Below are 23,281 nucleotides of genomic sequence, written 5' to 3'. Positions count from 1 at the left end.
CGGCTTCTCCAAACAAGAAAACGTTGCTCAAACATCTTAACATCTTTATTAAGCAAATAACATTATAAATAAAAAAAGTGCATAGAAAAATTAAACAGGTTTAGAAATATGTATACAAATATTTACAAACTCAGGTTTATTTGTACATGGTAACAAAGACGTAAATTTAAAGAGCACAATCTGTCATTTTAATGTCTTTTACACTTTAAAATAACCCTACTTTATATATATATATTTATTTATATTTATATATGTGTATATATAACATACAGTCTTCTTAACAGATTCTGGGAGAGATGGTCATGATAACTTCAGTTTTTGACTAGTGCTTTGCATCCTTCATCGCGCACACACAAACACACACAGTGACAAGCACACAAGCACGCACGCACGCGCCCACACACCAGGATATTAAAACCAATATTTTCTTAAATCATCATCCTCTCTTTTTGCATCAGTATTCCCAAACATCTGCCTGAACAGCTGAGGTAGAATCCTTGCAAGGAGTTTGGAGTGACTCTGCTCTTGTTGTCAGCTTGGTGAATGACACCAGATTAGCTGGGCTCCATCCCAGTGATTGGACATGCAAAAAGGAAACAAAAAATAATAATAAAGGGGAAGGGCGGGGTTAAAATAAAGTCAAAAATTCTAATTTGCTTTAGAAAAAGAAGTTGGTGGTGGACGAAGCAAGGGGGGGGGGGGGGGGATGCACAATCATGGGCACGAGGAGGCAAACAGTGTCACTGAGTCATCAAGTCCAACCGAAACGAAATAAAAATGCTTCTTTAAAAAGAAAAAGCCCAAACACCTGCTTTAGAACAATTTCCGCCATGAAGGCTTAAGCGCATGACACCACTGGCCCGAAGAAAAATTCAAGTAAATTAGTGAAACGAAAGGACATGAGCTGTAAACAAAAGATGCAAATGGGGGGGGGGGGGGGGGGGGGTCTAATATCACCAGAGCGCCACTGATTATACACTACAGCACAACCTGTTTCACCATTAAAAACAGAACTCAAAACAACAATAAATATGAATTTGAACAGTGTGATTTCTAGGAGCCTCACTCAAGACATCACTGAACACCAAGTCACAACATTAAACATTATTATTTTCTTTTTTTTTAAAGGAGCAGAAAGCTTCGCCGCCCGCGCCGCTTTAAGGCCGACGGCTAGAGTGTGACGTTCACAAACGGGGCTGGATCAACACACTCAGTAGCAGGTTTCACCGAGATATACACAATTTGTAGGATTCGTGAGTGCAAACGCATGGCAGCAAGAGACTTATTGCAATAGTTTTACGAGCATCTGCCATGATAGTTAAAAGAAAAAAAAAAGAAAAAGAAAAACTTATTTCACCAGAAATCTTCACTTTTGGCTTGGGTAGTGTTTGCTACATCAAGAAATCAATATGCCCTAATGAGGACTCGGTGTCGCTAAACTTTAAGCATCAATTTCCAGCGCAAAGACATGACAGAAGTCGGCAAAAAAACAACAACAAAAAAAAATAAACTAGCAGGCCTGCGACTTAGCGGGGACTGTGTTCCGCTGGTGGCATCAAGAGTACCGCTCGAGTGCATAAAAGTAAGAAACGTGATCTCAGTAGGGCGAATAAACAGCGAAACGATTCCTGATCTGCAAAACGTCCGACTCAAAAGAAGCTTTCAAAGCTTTAGCACCATGGTGGTTTTGTTAAGAGGAAGGAAAAAAAAGATCTAAAGAGACACGTAGGTAATAAAAACAACAAAAAAGAGAAGTGTTGAATTAAAAGATAAAAAAAACCCATAAAAGGTTGGGGTGAATGTATGGCTCAGGAACGGACTTCACCACTGCACAGATTTCCGTCACTAAGGGATGGAGCGATCATAATTACAAGTGTACTGAAGATAAAACATAACCCCCAGAAAACAAATAAAAATAGAAAAGGAATCTCTCAGAGTTTAAACAGATAAGGCTTGATGTGTGTCTCAGAAAAGATTCTGTTGGCGTCATCGTCTGCGTGGAATCTTGAGATTCCACTGGGTTGAACGTCCGGTTGTCCAAAAAAACAACAACAAACGAAAAAAAACAAAAAAAAAAACACAAACACCCAAAACTGCCTCCTCAAATATGCTGTGGCATCTCAACATTTGAAACGCTCCACTCGCACAAGTACGTCGTGACCATGTGTGGCAAAGATGTTTCTGTGCACCAAACCACAGAATGTTCAGAATCACCTCCAACCAGCGTCGTAGTGGCTTCTCCCCCCGTTGCTGCCGCCTCGAAACCCCATCCAGTGCCACCTTCATTTAAGGCTTAACTCGTAAACAGGAATCCTCCTCTCAGTTGAGGAAGCGCCGGCATCGCCGGGCCCCGCAGTTGCAGCTCAGTTTGTTGCTGGCGTCCTCGATGGGGAACTTGTAGTCGTAGGTGAGCTCCTCCCCTCGGTAGATCTTCCTCAGGGCGAAGATGACGATGTGCTTCCGCCCCTCCACGTTGATGACCCGCGAGTAGCAGTTGGGCTCACAGGAGTGGTTGATGAAGCGCGCCGCGTTGCCGTGCATGGTGGCGTCCACCACGTCGAAGTCATCGATGCGGAACATGTAACAGCCGATGCCCTGCCGGAAAACATGGTAAATAATCAGTTGAGGGCGTCTTCCGAGATTCTGCAACTGTGGGTGACGTCAAAACCATCAGAAGCCGTTTACACGTTTCGAACCCATGGAAACGGAGGAAATACTTAAACCATGTAGTTCACATGTTGAGGCACCAGTGTGTCCTGTTGGTTGTTCTTGTAGTGAAAACACACATGTGCAAAGAGAAAAATATCTAGTAAACACTAGCGAGTTCAGTAAACTACGGACGAGAGAGCGCACCTGAAGAAGCCGCACTCAACAAATTTAAAAAGAAAAGTCAGTTACGTGAAGGACCTGAACGCATCACCCATGCATCGGCAAGTTTAGACGTAAAAAAAAAAAAAAGAAAAGTGGTTTATAGTCCAGAAATTACGGTACATAAGCATCCGTGTTGACAGACGGCCGAGTTGGCTTGTTATTCCAGTGACTCTCAACTAACAAACAAACTACGAAGTCCCAGGAGAGTACGGACTGGGAGTCATGACACTCTGGAGGCGTTGCTTTTTGTCCAGTTTCCAAAAAGTTGCATTTTCAGTGGCTTCGAGCATCGTTGTCATATAAAACAGGACACCAAAAACGCTACAATGATTTTTCGTTTGACTCGTGTAAATGGGGTCTTAAAGAGAGTTGAGAAGCTGACGGACCTTGCCATCGTAGTACTTCTCCCTTTTGTCAGTGAGCACCGATCGAATGACGATGCCCGCATACTCAATAACCATCTCCCCGGCCTCGATGTTCCTCTTGCAGAAGAGACCGCGGCCATGGATTGCAGACCTACAACAGAGCAGCAAAGGTCTGGTGAGCTCACACAAGCTGGGGTCATTCAGATGAATTGGTCTTACACAGGTTTTTGTTTATATTCAAGACAGAAGTCATCACAAAAATGAAAACGTGGGCCAACAACGACTTAAAATGCTTGTATTTAAAGGGTATATCTAAAATCTTTTGGTTTCACAGATGTGTAGAAAAAGGCACGTTTCTCACTGGTTCACTCAAGAATGTTGCGTCTTTTTAATTTATGCACCAATTACAAGTAATGACTCCGTTCTTGCTTTGAAGCAGTACTATTCCCATCTCCTGACAGCTGTTTCACATTAGTTTCTATAGTTACAACACTCAAGACTGATTTGAGCCAAATGTGTCTGACCTGTAAACTCCTACAGCCTCCTTGGAAGTTCGTTCCAGATGTCTGAAGCGCATGGCCATGGGCAACTCCAAACTGGTAGCCCGCCTGAGTGGAGGAGAGGAATTAGAAATTCACCCATGAGAGACTGAACACTGTTGAGTAACGGAAATATTCAAAGACGTGCGAAGAAAAAGAAGAAAGAATCATGTGTACTATAGTAGTTAACGTTTCAAAGAGAGGCACTTAATGAAGGCTTTTTTTTACAAAATAAATCGGAGCTAAATGAGTGAAGACTCACCTTGTGGACTTCAAAAGAACCTCGTCTTCTTCGTCGTCGTAAGGCCCGATGTCGGGGAGCTGTCGGTGCTGAGATGCCAGGAAGTTGAAGATATCAAAGGTAGATTTCCTATTCGAACAAAGGAAATAACACCGTTTTTAGATGACGATCTCCCTGCTGATTTAGAGTCCTCGGGGGTTCGCCGACGTACCGAAGGTAAAGCTCAGAGCGGGCACACCCACTGGGGTTGACGGGGAGGTCGTCCTCCTGGCTGAACTGCTTGAAGAAGCGGAAAGTGTGGCGCTGGCAGCGGTGAGCTCCTTCAAGTTGTTCCACGAGGAACATCACTGCATCGTGGACCAGGCCCAGCATTCCGGAGCCTGTGATCTTCTGGAAAGTCAAAGGCCTCAGCCGTGCGATGGCCCGTGCCTCCTGAACCCCGTCGATCACCGCTTTCCAAGCCACTGAAGCGAAGAGGTGGGAATCATTAAGGTCAATAAAATTAAAACCAGTAACAGAAAAGAAGAAAATCCTTATTTCTGAGGCTTTTGAATTGTTGTTATTGCAAAAAAAAAATCTCTTTACCTTCAATGCTTTCTGCCTCTACACTGAAACCATCATCGCTGCTGATCTCAAATCGTAAGTGTGGCTGGTCTCTGTTGGATGAAAACCCTTCGTCCTCATCAGATGGTGTTTGTTCATCGTCCGAGGTAGAAGCAGCACCTGAAAAGAATATATTAAAAAAAAAAACACTTCAACGGGTCTGTCATTTCTAAAACTCTTCTATGGCCATATGTATATTTTACGTAGTAGATTTAATCAACATTTTAAGTTATGAATACCACAGTATTTCCTCCAGTCGATCAGGCTGCTGTGTCCCACTGGTTCCAACGCAGGCTGCTTGCCCAGTTCGCCCTGAATCATGTAATTCCAAGGTTCCGATCTGAGGAAAAAGCAGCACAGAAGTCAAAAAGCAGAAAGTGGTAACCGTAAATTGAGAAAATTGTAGCTCTAACCCATGAGCAGTTCTTTCGGTTTACCGTAAAACTTGGAAGGGATTTTATTAAAGTACATTTAATGATTATTAAATAGGCTCAATAAACCACTTCCAATAAACGCTTAAATTCCAAATCTTACCCTGAGCTCTCAGAATCACTGATGTGCTCGTCCTCTTTTAACTCGTCCAGATTCAGAACTTCTTTCACCGTCGGCGTCTTGATGCGGACTCCGGAGGCTCGGCTGGAGACGCTGGGAAACGTGGCCTTACGCCGCTCCTCCTCCTCGGGGACAGGCTCCGGCTGCTGGAAGTCCACTTTAGATTTCTTTGTGACGATTCGGTCGGACAGCGAAGACACCCTCTTCATGCGGACGTGGGTTCGAGGGCGGGGCGTGGTGCTGGTGGCGGCCGGGGGTGTCGGGGGCGGCGGAGGTGAAACCGAAGTCTCTGGTTCGATTAACAGGCCAGGTGGAAGAACCAGCGAGGAGGGGCTCATTGTTCGAAGCCCGCCCCACTTGGGGGTGTAGTTACTTGCCATCGCTTGATTGATGATTGCTTGGGCACTTTCAGTCGGAGTCTTTGGATGATTCTCAGCTGCCAGAGCGGGATGCCCTGATGTTTTGGATGACTTGGATTTTCTGGATGCGCCGGACTCCTTCTTCTTCTTTGGTTTCCTCATCTCTGGCACACCTTCGTCTTTTGACGTTTTTGTGTTTTTTCTCGACTTCTTCACATTGACAGGCGCCACGGCACCATTATTATTATGCGTGAGTAGCTGTGTGACTGTGACGGGATTCTGAACTGCTGGCGAGAGTGACGAAGGAGGAGCCACCGTCACACTAGACGCTGGTGGTGGAGCCGTCATGTTACCTGCTGCTGCCAGCGTGGCAGACAGCGCGTTGCTTTGCAAAAGGCTGGCGATCTGCGTGACGCAATTGTAGGAAGGAGAGTTGGTTGTGGGCAGCTGGAAGGTGTTGCTCTCTGGGTTTTTCACAAAGATCTGCCCAAGGCGGTTCACCAGAAGGACGTGAGGCGTGGGGTCTACGTTTGGACCTCCCACCTCCTTCACAGTAAGGATGGCATGGCCTGGAAGAGCCTGGGGTAACACCGGCTGCTGAGTTTCCATTGCGGGCCGGGGCGTGGAGAAGTTAATGGAGAGCGTGTGTCCAGAAGTGGCTTCCTTCTGCACTGATGTGGAGCTGTAGCCATTTAAGACCACGGGTGCGGAGGTTGTCTGCAATGGTGCCAGAGCAGCTGAACAGTGTGTCGACAGTCCAGAGAGAGACGATATTGAAGCAGAAGAAGAAACAATGGTAACACCTGTAGAGCCCAGAGGACTCTGTGTGGAGTATATAGGCACAGAGACACTACCACAACTTCCTGCTGGGGCACAAGTGGCCAGGGTGACTGATAAACCCTGGTCGTTGTGGGGAGTGACACTCAGCAGCGTTTGGGACACATCAGCAACAGGCGTGAGTGTCGTTAGCTTTGTAGACAAAGGATCCATGGACGTGAAGGTCGTCGGCTCTTGTACCGCAGTCACAGGCTGGAGTGTAATACTTGCTTGGGGAGGCTGACTGAAACAAGAATACATCTGTAGGGAGTCTACCAGGCCTTGAGAAGGGTTTTGCACATCAGCAGATATTATGTTGGAAGGCTGAGTGAGACCGAGCAGGGTGCCCTGGCTGTTATCTGCAGAATCTGCCAGTGAGGGCTCCAGATGGTTCATCACCATTGTTGATCCTTCAAGAGAAGACACAATGTGGCTGGTGCCGGGCTCACAGTTCAAGGCTTCGCAAGCATCAGACTGTTGGGGCTCAAAACCTGCGTCGTGTAACACAGGCACCAATTCTGTGAGGTCTGGACTACCGTCACATCTCTCAAGAACAAGAGGTGTCACTGTGGGCAAGCCGACAGTGGAAACTTTTAACATTTCCTCTGAACATGACATCTCGGGCACCTTTGGAAGAATCTCAGGAGCTTTGTTGGGCACAAAGGACTTTGGTGGATCTTGAGAACTGATTTTGGCCACTGACACGGGGACTAGTGAAGAAGCTGTTTTCGTCTCATCAGCTGGTGCTTCTGGAGGCTTTGTAGTTTCTAAATCTGGAACATTTTTATTGTTGAGGTTTTTTGCCTGTATCCGAGTTTGGCTAGTGCCAACAACTTTCTGAGCATCATCGTTGGTAGCTATGCTTGCATCGCTCTCTGTTCCGTCATCCACTCCATCCAGCTGAGCCAAAGGCCTTGAGGTCGGCGAGGAGGGAGACTTCGAGTGATCTTTAGCGCCAGGACGGCTGACTATTGTCCGAGAAAAGTCAAAGTAGTGCTCCATATCGTCATCAGAGGATGTACTGCCCAAGTCGTCCCTGACTGAAGCTGCAGATCGTGGCAGATTGGGAACAATGTTCTTCTTCTTGTGTACCTCTTGAGCTCTTTCCCAAAATTCTTCCTGGTCGTCCCCTTCCACTACTATCTGGCCACCGCAGTTCATCGCCACCCCTTCATTCAGGAGTGTTTCTTCAATCTCAAGTTCTGTGCGCATCTCTTGGCCAAGGCTCATGCTTGACTCCTTATGGAATGAGTTGTAAGCAAACTCATCTTCGTGCTTCAGTTGATCTACGTCTCCTTGAGGTGATGCACCGTTTGCTGGAGAGACGTCTTCGGGCTCTGGCGACGCTAAGAAGTTGTGCGGCACCTCAACTGAGTCGGACTGACTCAGCTCAAACGACAGTCGAGTTCTGGGTAAGTGCTGTATGGATGAGGAGAAAGACAAACTTGCAGATGGAAAATTGGCTGCTCCATCCTGCCAGGGTGACTGAGGAAAGAACGACGAGTGGGTTGTTGTATTCCCAGGACCTCGGACTAAGGAAGCACTTCTACCTCCAACTGGACGGGCTGGTGGAGATCCTACAAGGTTGTCTGTAGCACCGAGGGGAAACAGCGGGGAGGTTGGAAGAGACGACTTTCCGGCTCGGAGAGCGATTGGTCCAGGCAGAGGACCGAGAGGAGGCGGCGACATACGACTGCGTAGCCCCGGTGTCTGTGAATGTGGGCTATGACGACGAACTCTTCGCGTCTCCTCCAGATCACTGACAGTAAGTATGTGGTGAGGCTTCAATGGTACTAGGCCTTTAAAAGGAAAAAAAGAACAAAAAAATATTGAAAACTTTACATTATTAGCACTGTAAATCATTCTTTGTGAAATAAAGTTATATATCTCACCTGGCGATGGCAGAGGTCGGGACAGTCCTCCAGCTGGTCTCCGAGGTTGAGGATAGCTGGGAATCTTTGGCCTCGCACCATGATCCAGTTTGGAAACAGGACCTGCGGCAAAGGTTTCCTCAGCTGGGTGATGAGATTCTGTCACATCGGGTTCTCGAGCTTCGGATTCTGAAGATTTACACTAAATTAATAGATCTCAACCATCTCAACTGCTAACAGTCATTCCAGTTGTCAAACACATACCAGGTAGGGGACAAGGGCTGTGAGCGATGGTGTGATTGTCTCCTTGGTCCGGCATCTCCTCAACAGGCTTCTCGGGGATAACGGGACGAACCTCCCGGACTGTACAGGTGTATTTGCATCGGCGCAGCGGGTTGGCAGTACTCCAGTACCAACGGGAACACCTTGAAAAGTAGAACAGAAAAGTGGCTTAAACTTCACGCGGCAGGTATAATTTACTTATATATGCAAGTGTTAAAAGACAAAGATGCTACTTACTCAAATCCAACTGGAAAGAGTTTTCCTCTGCTAGCAGACAGTTCTGTCAGCACACCGAGCTTCTCAATCTGCAGCGAGCCTGTATTGTGACAATGCCAGTCTTTAGCTTTTCCAAAGTCGTACTACTAATCGGAGTACAGGTAGAAATAACTCATGAAGTTAAAGAAACTTACCGATCATGACGTTGATCAGTTCCGGTTCCACTCCGGTCAAAAACTTTCTGCGGAGACTTATCCCTTCGAAGTCTACATAGACCCGGCGGTTCACTTCGAATTCTTGTCCTGTGATCATCTGTTCATCACAATGAGCAAAGTCAAAAGATTTACAGTCCACACTTTTTTTTTAACATTACATGCGATATTAGTTAGAGCAAGATGGAGGAGCAGAATTTACCCTGCCGCTGATGAGATGTCGGTGTTTGTAGCAGTAGACCTTTTTGTCGTCCTGAAATACGCACTGACGGGAGCGGGCGCACATGAAGTGGTAGTTGCTCTGACACGACGTGAGACAGCAGCCTACTGTGGCGCCCGTCTGGTTGCAGCGCTCACATCGCTAGGAGAACCAAATTTAAACAATATTCAATTCCCACACACTGTGTTACACTGTGATCAATACTTGTTTTGTGTTTTTTTGGTTATAAAATTCAAATCTCAGTATTGATTAATGGTGTGCCTGGGCACATCAATTTTCTCTTGATTGAAATATATTGATCAGACTGACGAACAGCTTACCATTAAGCGGCCCCTTGTGACGGCGCTGTGCACATGCAGCAGAGATCCATTGTCTTCCTCAAACACCTCAGCGGACCAAAGAGAGCAGTTGACATGTGCCCATTCATTCTGGCCTAAGTACAGTAACCGCCCAGCCTCCTGTGAAAAGCAACGAGTCAATAAACAGGTAATGTTTTAAAGTAGAAAAAAAACCCAAAGGTTTAATGGAATGCTCACGTTCGGTTTAAGGTCTCCATATTTTTGGCACAAAGAACACTGTCTCTCGTCATCTTTAGACCATCCGGTATCAAGATCAGCTTTTGAAAGGCGACCTCGTTTCCCTGATGAATATACAAAAGCACAATGCTTAATAGACCAGACACTAGAGAAATTAATTCATAACACAGACTACAACTATTAGTCTTAACCTTTCTCTCGCACTGACAAAAAGCATTACCTTTGGACTTGAGTCTGAAAGCTTTGCTGGTTTTGAAGTGGTTGTGGCTCATGAGTTCGCCCGACATCGGAGAAAAAGCCTCTTCTTCTTTTATATCCAAGCTCTGTCCATTGTCTTCCTGCAAGAGTCCCAGTGGAGTCCTGGAGGATAACTCCTCCCTCTCCTGCCACTGAGCGTAAACATGCTCCGTTGTTGGAGGATTAACTGCTTGGGACAACATACCCCTAAAAAAGAAGAAAAAAAACCCCAAACAAAATACAATTTTAAAGTCTATTATTGTCAACAGCAGTGTAAACTGGCAGGCATGCAATGCACTGTGTATATATCATGACTGGCTATCCAAGAGTATCCTTAAAGAGTCATGTGTGTGTAAATCTTCATTCAACAAATGTATTTAAATATACTCTGACAAAGTACATTTTATAACATGTAAACAAATAATGTTTAAATATTACTCACAAAGGCAAGTCTTTGGTACAAGGGTTCCACACCTTTGGGTCTTGGCTGTTAAACCAGTTGAATACTTCCTCAAGGAGCTAAAGAGAGAAATCGTCTGTAAATGAGAACTCACCTAAAGCTCTAAAAGCAGGATAGTTTCCCTTTTACACACTAGCAGGAAAAAAAAAACAAAAAAGCTGAAGACATCTCTGAGGATTTTCAGTCAAGAACCTCTCACACCTTTAAGTAGTAGGAGCGAGCCAGGGCGGTGGGTCGACGTTCTTCTGGAAGATCGCCCTCTTGCTCGAGCCTCTTCCGCACAACCTGAACCACATCTTCATGGAACATTTTCTATTGAAAAACAAAAAAGCAATATTAAAGATTAAAACAGGCATTAAAAACTTGATTTGTATGTTCAACTGTTTTTTTTTTTTTTTTTAAATCTATTACCTTTATGAAATGCCTTGCTTTGTTGAGTTACAATACAAATCACAAAGATGTTGACATTTTCTGTTGTTTGACTAAATCGAGTTCAGCTCTAACGCCGTTACATCAAAGTCAAAGAGAGCTTTAATGTCAATTCTGCCCTTGCATACAATATACACAGTGGAATCAACATTTCATCTCACTTGCCCTCCTGTGGTGTAGACACACATTTCTCAAAATAGAAAATAGAAATCAGGGGAAAAAATATATCGCACAAACAACAAGGGAATGTAGGCGTGAAAAAGAGTGCAGCAAGATTGAAAAATAGGAGTTAAAGGACTGAAATGTGCAATATAAAATAATGTGGAACCTCAGAATAAGCTGTCAATGTCAATGGATGGTGGTCAGATAAGCAGTGGGACTTGAGGCGGTGTCCACTGCAGTGACAGCACGTTTTTTTAAACTGGCTGGTGCCAGTGTCCACAAGACTTGATAAAGTGTTTTTCCTCGCCTTGGCTCTTATTAATGATTAAACTGCTTACTCACAGATATCAAATAAGAGGGAAAGCACTCACCAATGTGGTATAAAGTCCTTTGTCAAACTTCTTGCCGACAGCTCGGAGGTCACAGGCCGGCTGTCCCTCTTTCCCACTGTCAGGGTCGATGGACTTCTCACACTGCAGCAGGCAAAAAAGTAGATTTCTGATTTATATTTGTCCTAGTGAGGACAAGATTTCAAGTGAAAAAAAAAAAATGCATCGTGCGTTCGTTTCAATAATTTTGCATTTACATGGCACCGTTTTGAAAAATACGCTATAAACATTAACAATGGTGAGTAGAGGGACATTCATATGGATTGTTATTATGGGTAACTCAGTATAAAACTACCACGTCCCAGGAGAATATGGACTGGGAGTTGTGACACTATGAAGGCAAACGTTGTTATTGCCCATCTGCGCACGAGCATTTTCGAAAAGTCGCGTTTTCCTTTTCTAGGGAGATGGAGTGTTTTCAAAAAGTGGCATTTTCAGTGGCTTAGAGTTTAGAATAATTTGCATATCGCCTGCGAGTTGCCACTTCTTTCCAGTTCAGGAGCGCCACAGCAGCCAAACCAGGCCAAAATACTCTGATTGGTTCAGGTGCCATTGAGCAACAAGTGTGAGGTTGAAAAAAAAAAAAAGGCTGTCCTAAGCTTTGCTTTGTTTTTTTATTCCCAAATGCTACCTACCTGTGAGCAGGTTACCAGGTGTTGGGTGAGGGTAGACGAAAGTAGGCAAGCCAGCACTTTCTCTACCCCCGCCCTGAGTTCAATGTAGAGCAGTTCTCTCCAGGCACTTGGCTGCGTCACGCTGCATGGCCGACACGAATATACAACGCTCTCTGGCAGGCTGGACAGAATCTCGTATAGCTCATCTGAAACAAGTTCAGAGGAGAAGAATGTAAAATGTACGTTCAGAGAAGTGCATCTTATAACACATTTCACATATCAGATGTATGACGCAGTAATGTACATGCACAACAAAGTAACTATCAGTTTTACACTGAGCAGAACTTTGTGTGCTGATATTTAATAGAATATAGAATGAAAAGTACCTGTTAAATCCTCGCACTTGGCATGTACCCAGTGGTTACAGGTGCCACACTGCATCATCTGGCTATCATAGTCGTTGTCCTCGTAGCACTTGAAGCAGATCGGACAGTAGTTACCTGGGGACAAAATTGCAATTCAAATATTGGTCTCTACCTGAATAGTTTAGGAAATAGAGAGGTATTGTTGTTGCGTTAAAAGTCTCCACTCACCCTGTTCATAGAGCTTTGAACAGTCTGGACAGAGTCCTTTGTCGTGGTTCCATTCAGTGTCCCAACTCTTTCCCGGAGTAACACCGCAACTTTTACACCTGATACAGGTCGTGCACACCTAGACAATCGACATAACAATAGTATGATAAACCATTATAATAACATTTGTGGAAAGAAAAAAGAAGAAGAAAAAAGTCTTCCAGGAACACCCACCCAGGCTTTTCTCTTCTTGTTTTGCTTTGGATAGTTGGGTCCCAAACAGGAAACGTGATAACAGTTCTGGCATCTTTCGCACTCTAACAAAGGCTGAGGGAAGAGAATGATAATAGTTAGAGAAAATAAAGATAATAACCATGTGCTTAACCTCATCAACAGAACAAACGGACATTGAGCTGCCTGTACCTTTGACAGTTTGTTTTTCCTGCCGCACACGCGGCAGAACTTGCAGCGCCTGCAGCACCAGTTCTCCTTATTGTCCTCAGAGGGGCGCTCGGCTGGTTCAAGGCAAAACTGGTGGAAGGGTTCACAGCATACTTGGCAGTACAGCATCTGTAGAGAGAAACCACTTGGTTCAACATGAAAAATATATGTATATATTACAAATACAAGTTAGTGTAAGACTTCATGCACTCTTACCTCATGTTGCCCTTTACTGGCACAAAGGAAGCAGACGTAGGGAGGCATAAGTGGCGCAGAGGTCAATATGCTTAAACCTCCCATATTCCAGACATTCTCTAAAGTGCAGTCCTCCTGAAAATTAGAACATGTGAGAACACACACTCAGTTAAGCAACTACAGATTTATAATGACCATTTTGTCAGGCCAGTTATAATGGGACACTAAGGGGACGGTGAAAATCAACTATAAGATTTGTACAGTTGCGTTAAAAGGTCTAATTGGATTCATTACAGGAAACAATTCTTTTTTTTTTTAAAGAAAAGAAAAAAAAAAAGATTTCTACACCACATGAAAATTAAATCATGAGAAGACATAATGTCTGCTTGACCAAGACAGGAACATGAAATTTTGTTTTCATTCACTGTGAGCGAGAAAAAAAGAAAAAAAAAACAACCCCAGACTACTAACCTTGAAATCAACCCTGATTTTATGCGTCGGTTTGGAGGACTCAACGTCTCGCTGCTCAAATCCATGAGCCAGGGCAGCCAGGACACTGGGAGGGGTTTGTTCCAAAGGACTCTGAGACGGGAGACCCTGAGAGCCAAGAGTCATGTAAATGTGAGCAGTGACGGACACCCTGCATGTACGATTGATCAATTTCAATTTGCTTTTGATGTGAAAACATGCTGTTCATCAAAGACAGAATGGAATGACTATTTAAGGTGAGGTCAGACCCACAAAAACCACAACCCTTTCAAATTACAATTATTGACACCGTAGAAGTCAAAGAGGGAAGAAAACAAATCTAAAATCAAATCAACGCAACATAAAACTCCCACAAACCTTATCCGGTTTTCGTCGAACCGTTGGTACACGATGTGAACTAGACTTCCGATGTCGGACTTCTTCATCCGATATATCACCCAAGAACCCGTCCAGAGACACAAAGTCTACAAAAAATAGGAGAGAAAAAAAAAAAAAAGACCCATTATTAATTAGCAGACAATCGATTACACTTCTCATGTAGCACGCACAGTTTCTAAGTGTTAATTTACCTTGATTGAAACGAGATCCGGCCCCCCTTCTCCTCGCTGGCGACGCCGAGCTCGAGAGAGCTTTATCATCCAGATCTGAGTCATAATCCACCAGGTCGAAATAGACGCGAGGCTTCACAACACGCTTGGGCTGCTTCCTCACTGACGGGCTGTTGTCATCGCCCTGGAGACCAGAGGGCGAGTCTGCGGTACCCTCCATCCCTTCATCATTACTCGAATGGCCCCCGCTGAGAGACGATCGCCGTCGCTTCGTGGAGCCTGATTTCAAGACAGAAAACACAGATGTCATTGTTGCGGATCGTCTGAACGATATGCAATTGTCAGAGCGACAAGTTTGCACGCAGGTTTGAAGAAGTACCTTTAGGTGCCGTCCTTCCGCTTAATCTGCGAGCTTTTCTCTCTTCGATTTGATCACATCTCTTGTACCTTGAACACAACGAAATAATTATTTCTGGAAGCTGCGATGAGCTGCGCTGACGGACGCAATTAAATCCACTTACACGCAGCACTGCCGCTTGGTATTGGGACCGCCAAACTTGGGCTTGTCGAGGCAGTTCATGCACCTGCCACAGTCGTCTTCGTGGTTGCAACCTTTGCACACGCCACACCTTCGAGACCGGTACCCAAACGGGCCGAGCCCTTTCCGCTTTATGAAGTTTGATGGCTTCTTGACCTTGGTGACCTTTGGATCAGACAGACTTGGACTGTCTGACTCTGATGGAGACCCAACATCTGCAACAACACAAACATAGTAAGAAATGGAAACTATTTGTAGCATTTATACTGGGGGAGTCAAACACATTTTAGTTCAGGGGCTATATACAAGCCAGATTGATCTTGACTCGGCAGGGCTGGTGAAAAGGTGCCATAATAATAAGTATTCATTTGTTGTGGTGCAAAGTGTACGTGATGAAAATGAAAAATTACTAGAATGTCAAACATTCAGTGCCGATTTTAATGAAACCTTCTGTTGCATAAAAGAGTAAAATGTAAAAAAAAAAAAAAAAAAAAAAAAAAATCCTCTCCTGTAGCTGTTGCATTGTGGGTACTACTTTCAAACCCACCCTGACAGCATGGCTTTGAGGTTAGTTTGCTAGAATTTAGAGTTATCTTAGAAGCATCATCTATGTCTCAGCTCGTGTCAGTGTTTTGTTCACTACTCTTACAAAATTTGCTGAAAAATCAATGTTTGTTTTAATAACAAGTATTACGATTTGCTTGGTGGTTTGACTGCTTGAAAGATTAGCCCATCATTCTATGGTAAATTTGAAAGAAACTTGATGGAAAGATTAAAAAGAAGTTTGTGGGCTACCTTTCGTGACGGCTGAGGGGGAAATGCCAGATCTTTCATGCAGCGGCAGAGCGCTCAATCTCGGGATGTCATCGGGTACAAGGGCTCGAGGCTGCCCCAGAACAACAGATGCAGCGCGACACACGTGTTTGATACGAGGACCTCCTGCTCTACGAAACTCCTGACACAGTGGAGAAATGAGTTGCGGCTGAAAGGGAAAGAGAGAGAGAGAGAAAAAAACAAAACACGTAAGGAGGCTGGATTTGATAGGTGGTGCATTGTTCACCGATCAGTAACTTCAAGAGTAATTTTTGCAAACATTTGATAAAAATTTCAAGGGGGATCCGTCGTCATTGAGGTCCTTTCAGTCTGTACTCTTACTTGGGGCTGAGGTGGTTCCGTCTTGACTGGAACTTCAGAACCGCGCTGCCTCCTCTGCTTCCTCCTTTGCCTCTTTGAGGTCACATCTTGAGACCTGGCTCCAGCTGGGCCGGATAACAACTACGGGGTCACCAACGCAGAAAGCAAACCTCAACAAAGACTCCAGGATACCTTCTGCCAACATTCAAATCACGTGGTGTTTTTCCTTGTTAATGGGTTTAATTTAATAACGGACTATTGAACTTTACAAAGGTTACTTGCAGTCGTCGTGACCTTACCCCAGATGATTTAAGCTGCTTCTGCTGGTCAATTTTAAAAAGCTGGACCTTGGCTTTCCTGAGGAGATTAATCATCCTTTTATTTGCACCACTGAGACGCGCCCTCTGTGACACTCCCTTCTCCGCAGGTCCAAGACGATCTCCTTCACCTGTGCCGAAGCGCTTTAGTGACTTCGACTCCCCTGTGGATACAATTCAAGTCCATGATGGCGAATGAACAGCTGCATTAAATGATGTGTACAGCGGTTGTGTTTATGCTATCCTTGTTTCTTACCTGAGTGAAGCTTGGCAGTGTCTTTCTCTGCGACCTCCTCCTTCTCCTTCTCGCTGGGCTGAAAAGCGCTGGGCTTGGAGCTCGTCGTCCGGACGCACACAGAAACCTTCCTCACCACTCCAGGGCTGTCCAGGTCTTCTATCTTGAGACTGGACTTTTCTTGCTCCGTGTCTGTATTGCGTTGCCTCAGGCTGATGCTCATGGCCTCATCGTCAAGACCTTCCGCCAAATCCACCGGAGGCAGGAAAGCTTTACTCACACTCTCCGGCTCGGATGGGTTTTTGCTTTTAGGAAGCCCCACGTGTGGTTTCTTCAGCCGCTGGTAAATCTTGAGGTGAGCTGCTTGCTTGCTAAACATAGCGCTGTTTTTCTTTTTCCTAACATCTAGATCACTAGATGATTCCATGGGCTTATCAGCTGGTGCAGATAAAAATAAATCTCCGGATTTATTCTCTGGCGTTTTGTCCAGTGTATACACTTCATCGCTCGACTCCTCGGGCAGATGCCACCTGAAAGTGGAGTTCTTCAGAAGGGATTTCTTCTTTTCACTTTTGCTACTTTTCCTCTCACAAAACAGGCTCTCAGCTATGTCGAGGCTGTCATCGAGGTCCTGAGCTGAGAACAGATCCACGTCCAGCTGGGCTTCACTCAATATGTCCTCGTCGTCGATGGGCAGGATGGGTGAAATTGCTCTGTCCATCCCATCATCTCGCCTCTTCGCTGGACGTATTTGCAAACCCAGTTGTAAACCCTTCTTCGGGGAGTGTCTGCGGGGCAGTACCGACATCCCAGCATCGTCCATAAACCTCTGTGGGGTTTTGATCACTCGTGAGGATCTGGCACTCACGACGGGCATGATGAAGTGCTTGATGTTCTTCACAAACTTGGACTTGCCAGGCTGAGTCTCGACAACGTCTGCATGTCCTCCGTCATCCAACGCGTCCGTTTCCGTTTCCTCCTGCTTCAAACTGGCTTCTTCCTCTCCCATCCCCAGCAGTTTGGAAATCACTTCGGACCGATTTGCATCCGACTGCTTCTTCTTGTACTTTTTTTGTATTCCCACGAGTTTGTTGCCTGGAATCGCTGCAGGAGCTGCCACAGGGGCGGAAACGTCGACATCGCCCTCAAGGCCTTCCTGACTTTCAGATAATGTAAGCGGCGCAAACTTCCCATCCCGACTCCGATGCCTGTGTTTCTGACGCTGCCCAATTAGATTTTTTCGCCTCTTTTTCACTCTTTTGAGCCTTTTCTTCGATGTTCTTGGAACTTTTCGGACACTTTCCACCACTAAAGGTTGCTGACTGTCAATCAGCTGGATTTCTGTTTCCTCCTTTACCGGTGGTTGTATCTGCTCCTCTTCCACTGACACAGTGTCCTGCTGGGTCTCTGGTGGAGGGATATCTTTTGTTTCCGGCGGACACACCTCTGATACGACAGGCTCAGTATCCTCCTTCAGAAGAGTCTCTGTGTCAGGAACGTCAGCTGGAGCGGTTTCTGTGCTGACGGCAGTTTCAGGAACAACAACAGGAGCTTTCTTTCTTTTTACGGACTTCTTTTTCCCAAGCTTATTTCTCAATTTTCGCACTTTGGAAGGCACAGGCACTGGTTTGGCCTCTTTCGTTTGTGTTTCCACCTTATTCTCCACCTGTGGCGTAACTTCATCTGGAAGCTGTGGGGGATCCTCAGCGGTCGCTGAAGTATCCTTGTCAGGAACTTCAGAGGAGTTCACGGCGGTCATTGGCGATGCCTCTTCAGCATGACAAGAGTTTTCGGGAAGAACGTGTGAGCTGGAATCTTCGGCTGGAACCTGAGAAGAATCTTCAACCTGCACCTGTGGAGCATCTTCATCCTGCGGACTCGTTCGAAGCCTCCGTTTGGGAGTGGCGGGCGGCTTCTGAACGACACACTTTGTCTGTGGTGAATCGAGGCTTGACGTCCTCCTTCTGAGTCTCCTCGGTGTGAGTTCAGCCTCAGGGCATGGGGGTTTTTCCTCAATGACTTCACTGGGAACTTTCAGCACATCTTCTTTCTTCTCCGACACTGGGCTGACTTGCTGAATTAAAAAGGATGGCTTTGAGCTTTTATGCTTGCCAGGAGAGGAGACCTTTTTAATCTGAAGAGGGGGGACTTTCCCACAATCTGTTTTGGGAGATTCTTGGAGAGAAGCTTCCGTTATCTGCTCGGCTTCAGCTTCCACCGGGGTTGTGGACTTTCCTTCCAGTGACACATTCGCTTTGTTCTGAGGATCCTTCTCGTGAGCGTCCGAGCTCTCCTTCTCTTGTGGGACTGTGTTGTCGGGTTTTGATTTTATATCCGCCTCCTTTGGTGTTTTGTTGACACCGACGTCACAAGGAGGAGACTGATCCACGTCCACCGGGCTCACAGTCGTTTCTTTGCTTGTCTTTTCCACACTCGGGCGCCGACCTGCTTTTTTCACCAACGTAAAAGTCCAGATGAATTTTCGCCGCTTTTTCTTTCTGGTTGAATTCTTCCCACTCGCCGGTGCATCATATTTAGGATTTCTAATCTTGTATAACTTTAAACTTGGAACCTTTTCCTCATTTTTCAGAGGCGAACCGTCACTGGGTTGTAGGGATGAACCCTCAGTCTCCGTGGATGTTAGACCTTGGGTTTTTTGTGTATTATTTTTATTCAGCCTCCTGCTTTGCCTTCGTTTCTCACTTCCTGCTGATGGTTTGGCCTCCAGTACTTGTGAAACTTCTGGCTTGGTCTCCTCATGAACAGCCCCCTTTTTACTTTCTTCTTCAGCTGCACTTTCTGAGACACTTTTGGAGGGTGGGTTTGTAACTCTGTTACTCCTACGAGTTACTAGTTTATTATTTTCTGTTGTCAGCTTTGCCACCGTTTCCTTACGCCTCACTTTCTTCGCATTGACTTTTGGCTCCACTGCGACACTTTCCTTGACAGTGTCCTGCTGATCAGTAGACTCTTTCCCCTTTGATTTTTGGTTATCACCCACAACTTTGGCGTTAGCCCGGTGTCCAGGTTCTGCTGTCTTTACAGCAGATCTCCCACGTCTCCTTGTAGGTACGGTTCCCCCTCCTTTATCCTCTGTGTCAGGTTTATCTTCACATGGTTCCGTTTTTAATTTGATATTAGCACGTACAATCTGAGCACCCTGAACGTCCTTTGCTTTCGACTGATCCTGAATCCCTTTGATCTTTAACTTTTTCACAGACTTTTTCTGAGGCTCCTTTAGGGTTTTGATTTTCTTTTTAGCCACCAACTTTATGGTAATCCTTGGTGCTGCCGCTGAAGCTCGGCCTTTTGTGGACTGTCGGTCCATAGTGTTCTTTCCTTTCGAGCTTTTTCTGCACTCCTTTGCAGGCTTTGCATCTGGAGATATTCCACACGTCTCCTCCGGAGACTTGACATCTGTTGTGGGAGCCGGTTGCACTGCTGCCCTCTTAGCTGGTAGCTTCTCACCTTGTCGCTTAGATTTTGTGGTGACAGCATTGCCTTAAAAACAAACCAAAGGAATAATCAAGTACTGCAAAAGCTATAGACCCTTTACTTAGTTTTTAAAGATTTGAATCATTTCAGTTGACGAAGCCATCCATGCATTTGAACAAATACACTATAAGACACAAATAACTTTTTTCGCCTTACCTTTGGAAGAATTTCGTTGTGCCGCCATTGGCCCTTTCGGGCCTTTTCTCTCGGATTCAAATCCTTGGAAGTCATCACCCTTGGGGGGGAAAAGAAAACGGGGATTATCCCTTGAAATCTCGGTGACACTTTTCTGATAGTTGTAAACCCATCAGCAGAAAAAATTAAGTACAATTTTAACATAAATTCTGTTCAATTTACAATTACATTAAATGCTTGATTACAGAAAACTACAAATCATCAAACATAATATCAATCTATTATTATTGCATTACAAAATATGATGAAAAAGGGTGATCATTTAAATGCTTTAAATTTCTGGTGAGTCACACACCGTTAATAAAAACGTAATTTCATCTCATCTGAGTAGCAGTTAATAACATGGTAATAACACCTGTGTTAGGACCCCTTAATGAGTCGACACACACACACACACACACACACACACACACACACACACACACACACACACACACACACACACACACACACACACACACACACACACACACACACACACACACACACACACACACACACACACACACACACACACACACACGGGAATCTACCTGGATCAAATCAAACTCTCCCACGTTTTCAATGAATCGCTTTGGAGCAGTGAGGTCGGACGCTTGTACCAGCGTCACAAAAAACTGCAGGGAAATCAGAGTCTATAGCACCTTGAAATACTGTACATCTTTCCAATGCATCCAAACAGTTCCAGCCTTCTGGGTCTGGACCGGGCGCTCAGTGTGTGCAGACCATAACCATGGTACCGGCTGGTTTTGGCACACTTCTTCTGCACCACCATTTAAACATATCTTGTGTGATCACATTAGCAACCAGCTAGCAGTGCTGTTCTGCAGAAAAGCTACACAGCCTACAAATAAATGGCGTTACCTGCTGGTTTACACTACATTTACTCGGGGTGGACGGGACTATGGTGTAGCGCATTGTGTGCGTGTATTTTAAAAGTCACTGGCGCCACGCAGAGACGTCTCGTGTATGAAAACAGAGCAGTTAGCCGCTAGCCGCGGTGCTCCTCCGTCCCCCTCTTTGTGTTCGCTGCCAGCTAGCTCGCTGCTACTGTGGCCCGATGCAGAGCAGAGCGGCCCATGGAACAAATAATTACCAACTCAATTCACTTCCTTTTTACACGCGCATGTTTCAAACCAGCTGCTATCCAACTAGCCACGCGAGCGACTACAGGCACACTGCTGGCGTTACCTTGAAAAATGGTTTTCCAAGCTTGACGTGTATTTTAACTCTTCGCGAGATGTAAATGGGAACCGTGCTAACAGCAATTAGCCCAACAGGCTCCGGGATGTTGACATTTCTCCATGGCACTAAAACAGTCACACTGCCGCGGACGGCAACTCACTCTCTGGCACACTGACGACAACACAAAATGTGAGAAAATGAAATAAAGATACTAACTCCTGGGTCGGTTTGGGACCTCACCTCTTCACTCCCACTAGAGCTGTATCCAGCCTGGCCGAGGATCTTGTGGCTCGCCTCTATTCCGAGCAAGCGTAAGTGGGACTGGTCTTCGTTTAACGACAGGACCAGGTTTGCGGGCCTCGGCCCACCGTTAGTCACATCATCGGCTTCTAAGCCTGAGCGTCCGAGTTGCCACCGCTTCTCGGAGCGCAAACGACTGCGTGACGACCAAGGCCGACCGGGGAAACGACCTCTGGCCGTAGCGGTTCCACCTTGGCCTCCTACGGCAGCCGCGGTTGCTGATCCGCATCCCGCTGCCGCCATCATCGCTTCAACAACAACACACACCGACGGCTAGCAGCTCGAGGAGAGACAAGAGGGAAGGCGCGAGATGGGAGGGGGGCGCAGAGGCTCACGGGAGAATGAGTCTTTACAGTGACGCAGGACTGAAAAGGAAGGGAAGAGTGTGGAGGGGCCGCAGAGGCTCAAGGGAAACGTAGTTTCTACGATGACGCAGGCTTGAAGAGGAAAGAGCGTCGACTGCTGACGATCGCTCTTCGGAGACTATTCATTCATAAAATTCAGACAAACTACTACTACACAGGCTGTGTCACACAACTACCAGTCAAATACGTTTTGCTCTTTTGATTTTAGGTCAATTTATGACGAGGGAACTTTATGAATGAAAAATGTCCTACATTCTTACAGGGCATAAAAGACTCAGGAGGCAGGATGGTGTAAAAAGTGAATATTTTTCTTTTCAAACATGTTAAACCTGATATATGTGTTATATGTGTATGTATGTGTATGTGTCTAGACAGGTGTGTGTGTACATCGGGTATAGATGAACTGTTCAGTGTAAAAGTCTATTGTGTTAATACCTAATGAAAAAACACTATTTATGTATGTAGATTAATTCACAGGGGTTTATAAATTCATTTTTGATATCTTTTTTTATTTGTTTGCATTTGCATGCCACGATTTTAGCATGTCGAGAAATAATTGATGATCAGGAATAAAACAGAGAAAACACAGTGTTACTTCACAACGACAAAAATATGACAATGGAGTGACATTGAAGATATACTCCAAAATTGACTTTATAGTACTGAAGTAAAAACAGACATATCTGCAAAGACATAGAATAGAATAGTTTATTGTGTTAAATAAAAAAAGCTGATTGCTTACGGTAATAATCTATTAGTAATTGTTTGTAATAATACTTAGTGATGATTAGATTTGATACAGAATGTTATATTTGACACAGAAAATGACATGCAGACTAAAACAACAGAAAATCAACGTTTAATTGTTAATAAGTCTTCATAATGGATTCAGCAGCCTTGCTTGCACGTTAAAATACAGCAGATGGCAGTATATTCATCTCTTGTGTTCAGAAGAAGCCTCATGAGAAATATGAACGTCACTGTTACTGTAAGTTTTTTGAAAAAAAAGATGGATCTTACAGAAGAATATACTGGAATAATAATTGTTTTTGTTGATCACCTCAATCAGAGCGCATATTGTGTTTATAAAAACTGGCTCAATTTATTTCCTCAATTGATTATGCAATTGTTAATTGATATACTTTTAATACAATTACCATACTATACCATCTTTATTTATGAAGCGTTTTCACACAACTATGGTTGAAAGAAAGTGCTGTGCATGAGTACGAGTTAAAACATAAGACACAAAACAAAATAAGAAATAAAATGATCAAATACAACTAAAACAGGATTAC

The 23,281-nt window shown here is 44.9% G+C and overlaps 1 protein-coding gene across 1 annotated transcript; it reads right to left on the bottom strand.

Moving 5' to 3' along the window:
* Window positions 1–27: 27 nt before the first annotated feature.
* Window positions 28–21,864, bottom strand: kmt2bb (lysine (K)-specific methyltransferase 2Bb; the record flags this gene model as incomplete). Its single annotated transcript, XM_080500808.1, has 36 exons — window positions 28–2,595; window positions 3,258–3,387; window positions 3,761–3,844; window positions 4,038–4,145; window positions 4,228–4,480; window positions 4,602–4,739; window positions 4,859–4,959; window positions 5,154–8,145; window positions 8,239–8,406; window positions 8,482–8,642; window positions 8,737–8,815; window positions 8,910–9,027; window positions 9,130–9,288; window positions 9,468–9,605; window positions 9,684–9,787; window positions 9,904–10,127; window positions 10,363–10,439; window positions 10,582–10,692; window positions 11,343–11,444; window positions 11,996–12,180; window positions 12,361–12,474; window positions 12,568–12,685; window positions 12,781–12,873; window positions 12,970–13,116; window positions 13,204–13,317; window positions 13,654–13,779; window positions 14,029–14,135; window positions 14,241–14,498; window positions 14,599–14,666; window positions 14,741–14,972; window positions 15,553–15,739; window positions 15,913–16,032; window positions 16,191–16,372; window positions 16,465–19,944; window positions 20,095–20,173; window positions 21,535–21,864. The coding sequence occupies 36 exons, from the start codon at window positions 21,862–21,864 to the stop codon at window positions 2,320–2,322; spliced, it is 11,463 nt and encodes a 3,820-aa protein (XP_080356934.1). The 3' UTR covers window positions 28–2,319.
* Window positions 21,865–23,281: the final 1,417 nt, after the last annotated feature.

The sequence above is a fragment of the Blennius ocellaris genome (assembly GCF_963422515.1).
Source record: "Blennius ocellaris genome assembly, chromosome: 8".
Lineage (NCBI taxonomy): Eukaryota > Metazoa > Chordata > Actinopteri > Blenniiformes > Blenniidae > Blennius > Blennius ocellaris.
This window is presented reverse-complemented; position numbering and strand designations above follow the sequence as displayed.